Here is a 3478-nt window from a genome sequence, read left to right as displayed (position 1 = left end):
AATCTCATCCTCACTGTACACATCTTATTCCTTTACAGGTCTGCAGATCTCATCCTCACTGTACACATCTTATTCCCATAGAGGTCTGCAGTATCTTCTCTCCCCCATAATCATCACACATCTTTATGTTGGAGAAACTTACTCCGATCATTACACATTTATGTGGGAGAGACTTACTCCGATCATTACATATCTTTATGTGTCGGAGTAACTTTGTCTAACCACAAAATATCTTTAAGTTCAAGACATTTACTCCAATCATATAAATTTTTAGGTTACACAAAGAATTTGAAACCGTACCTATTTTCACAGGAAAGCCAGAAGGAAGCTGTAAGGTGATAAAATCCCTCAGTTTGGCAAAATGCGAGCTACTTATTGCCATCAGATCCACAATAGGTAAGATCTAAAATAGTTCACCATAAGATTGTAATTACATAAAAAGTAACTCTCAAATTATCTATTTGTTCACTACCAGTGGGGGTCCATAAATTTCATCATATTGAGTCGTTTTACATCTCTGCTTCCATCACTCAGTAAAAGGAACTGCCCCAGAATTCCGGGGGAAGCCATTTTTCGAAACATAAGGAACCCCACCAGCAATTAGCGAGATTAAGTAAAATATTTTGTCTAAAATTTTCTGAGAGACTCATTTGGTATAGGGGAACCTACAACTAACAAAATAATGGACCCACAACATTTTGATATAAATAGTTTAGAAATGTGTGTTTAAAATCCAATTAAATTATCACTAAATCATCAAAAATCATGACTATTGACAGTTTAAGACTATTTTAATTTCACCACCATGTGAACCAATCATGACTATTGACAGTTTAACACTATTTTAATTTCACCACCATGTGAACCCCAGAAATCATCAAAAATCATGACTATTGACAGTTTAACACTATTTTAAGTTCACCACCATGTGAACCCCAGAAATCATCAAAAATCATGACTATTGACAGTTTAACACTATTTTAATTTCACCACCATGTGAACCAATCATGACTATTGACAGTTTAACACTATTTTAAGTTCACCACCATGTGAACCCCAGAAATCATCAAAAATCATGACTATTGACAGTTTAACACTATTTTAATTTCACCACCACGTGAACCAATCATGACTATTGACAGTTTAACACTATTTTAAGTTCACCACCATGTGAACCCCAGAAATCATCAAAAATCATGACTATTGACAGTTTAACACTATTTTAATTTCACCACCACATGAACCAATCATGACTATTGACAGTTTAACACTATTTTAAGTTCACCACCATGTGAACCAATCATGACTATTGACAGTTTAACACTATTTTAAGTTCACCACCACGTGAACCCCAGAAAAACAGTTTAATACATAAAAAACTAAGATTCCGTAATATTTCGATTAAAGATATCAAAATTTGCATCTAATAACTGACCAACTGTTTTTCATCGAGTCTAAATCTCAAACTATTTTCAGAAATACCAGAAAATAAAACAAGTAATAATCACCATTCTTACAAACTTCCAGTATTAAATATAGCTTTACAAATAAAGTTATGGACGAACATTTATCATCAACCCATAATTACAATAAAACAAAACCTGCTGAATAACGTTAAATGTAAACACTGCAGGGAGGAATCTAAAGGACAAATGAACCTTTCAGCACCTCACTGAGTCCATGCCCGAGTGGATTAAAGAAGTTTTGAGAAACCATAGAATGCACTACAAATATTAAATACTACTATTATAGCTTCCAGTTGGCTTTTGTAATACCATTTTGTAGTTTTGTCGATTAAACAGTGTTAAGATCTAAGTTACGTTTACTTAATTTGTTTGTTTTTTTAGTTATGCGTCATAAAATTCGAGGGCAAAATACTCTGTTGTAGCTGTTACGTATGCATTGCTATTACATAAGATGACAGCTGAGATCAAGATTGATTATATAAATAACATTTACCTGCTCTTGAAGAGACAGGGGATAATTTTCACACAACCAAAGATTAGCCTTAAATTTCTGAACTTTACTGGAGACCTCTCGTGGCTGTCCAATATCCCGTCTTCCAAGATCTACACTGGAGTCAAAATATTCTTCTGGTGTTATGTGGCAGGGATTACTCCTGTATTCTGATGTGTCCTTAAAGAATCCAAATTCCAAAGTAAGCTTAATATATGTACATTAGAAGAAAACCAAGCTTTACTGTGTTACGAATGTGTCTTGAAAAGTTAGGAAACCTGATTTTGCAAATGAAATATTTTTAATATTAACATGAAAATCACTTTGCACTTGAAGCAGTCAATACTCTGAGTCCATACATCCAATGACAAATCTTTAATAAAAATTCTTAAATTAAAAACTAATTTCTTTTGTACAAAAAACTTGTAATGTTTACTGAAAGCTTGCCAAATTTTGTGAAGATACACAAAACATATTAGAAGCTATAGTATGGAAACTATGATGGTTACGAGGTCGGTCACATCAACCAACCCAGCATGGAAAGAGTTAAGCTAACATCAACTTTACAACTCAGTTCTTTAAATTTGTACTCAATAAATAATGCATACATTACTAATATCATTTTTAAACATTTTATATTTACAAACGAGAACACCTGCTTACTCCATTCATAGCCACTGGCACTCCCTTATTTTCAGACTCAACAATGCCTAAAAAGGATTGGAATGGAGATCGAGCAGATTTATGGCGAGCTTTGTCAGCATCAGATAAGTGTTCTGTACGAGTCCTTGTTACCAGCTCAACGTTATTGGCTCCAAAAACCTACATTTTAAAACAGAATTAAAAGGAAGATTATCTAGTTCCAAACTAAAATCGTTTTATCTGTATCAGAAAAAGAATAGCAGCTTAAAGCAACAATGGAATTTCATTGGTTCTTTTAATTATTCTTAGTTCAACAACGAGGAAAGTGTAACTCATCAAGAGTATCTACTATATATAGATATATATATATATATTCTTTTTTGGTTTTCGAAATTCAATAATTCTCATGAAATAATTATTGTGGTATATCTACAATAACACACAAATTTAGTTTAAATATCAGTGATTCTTGTTAAAACGTAACACAAACAATAAAAAAAAGGCACAAGATCAAATTATGAAACATTGATCATTACACATCTTTATATTGGACAAACTTACTCCAAATCTTTATGTTGGAGAAACTTACTCAGATCATTACACATCTTTATATTGGACAAACTTACTCCAATCATTACACATTTATGTTGGACAAACTTACTCCGATCATTACACATCTTTATGGTAATGATTGGAGTAAGTTTCTCCAACATAAAAATCATTACACATCTTGGACAAACTTACTCCACATCTTTATGGTAATGATTGGAGTAAGTTTCTCCAACATAAAAATCATTACACATCTTGGACAAACTTACTCCACATCTTTATGGTAATGATTGGAGTAAGTTTCTCCAACATAAAAATCATTACACATCTT

At 32.5% G+C, this 3478-nt stretch overlaps 1 protein-coding gene across 1 annotated transcript in view; it reads right to left on the bottom strand.

The window, feature by feature from the left end:
* LOC106468290 (ankyrin repeat domain-containing protein 13D-like) overlaps window positions 1-3478 on the bottom strand; it is a 30328-nt gene that overhangs the window by 14828 nt on the left and 12022 nt on the right. Inside the window, exons 7-9 of the mRNA XM_013928709.2 lie at window positions 2620-2778; window positions 1960-2136; window positions 301-403 (exon numbers count right to left, since the gene is read on the bottom strand). Of these exons, the coding sequence (XP_013784163.1) occupies window positions 301-403; window positions 1960-2136; window positions 2620-2778 (439 nt within the window). The remainder of the gene's footprint in view (window positions 1-300; window positions 404-1959; window positions 2137-2619; window positions 2779-3478) is intronic.

The sequence above is a fragment of the Limulus polyphemus genome, unplaced genomic scaffold (assembly GCF_000517525.1).
Source record: "Limulus polyphemus unplaced genomic scaffold, Limulus_polyphemus-2.1.2 Scaffold2950, whole genome shotgun sequence".
Taxonomy (NCBI): domain Eukaryota; kingdom Metazoa; phylum Arthropoda; class Merostomata; order Xiphosura; family Limulidae; genus Limulus; species Limulus polyphemus.
This window is presented reverse-complemented; position numbering and strand designations above follow the sequence as displayed.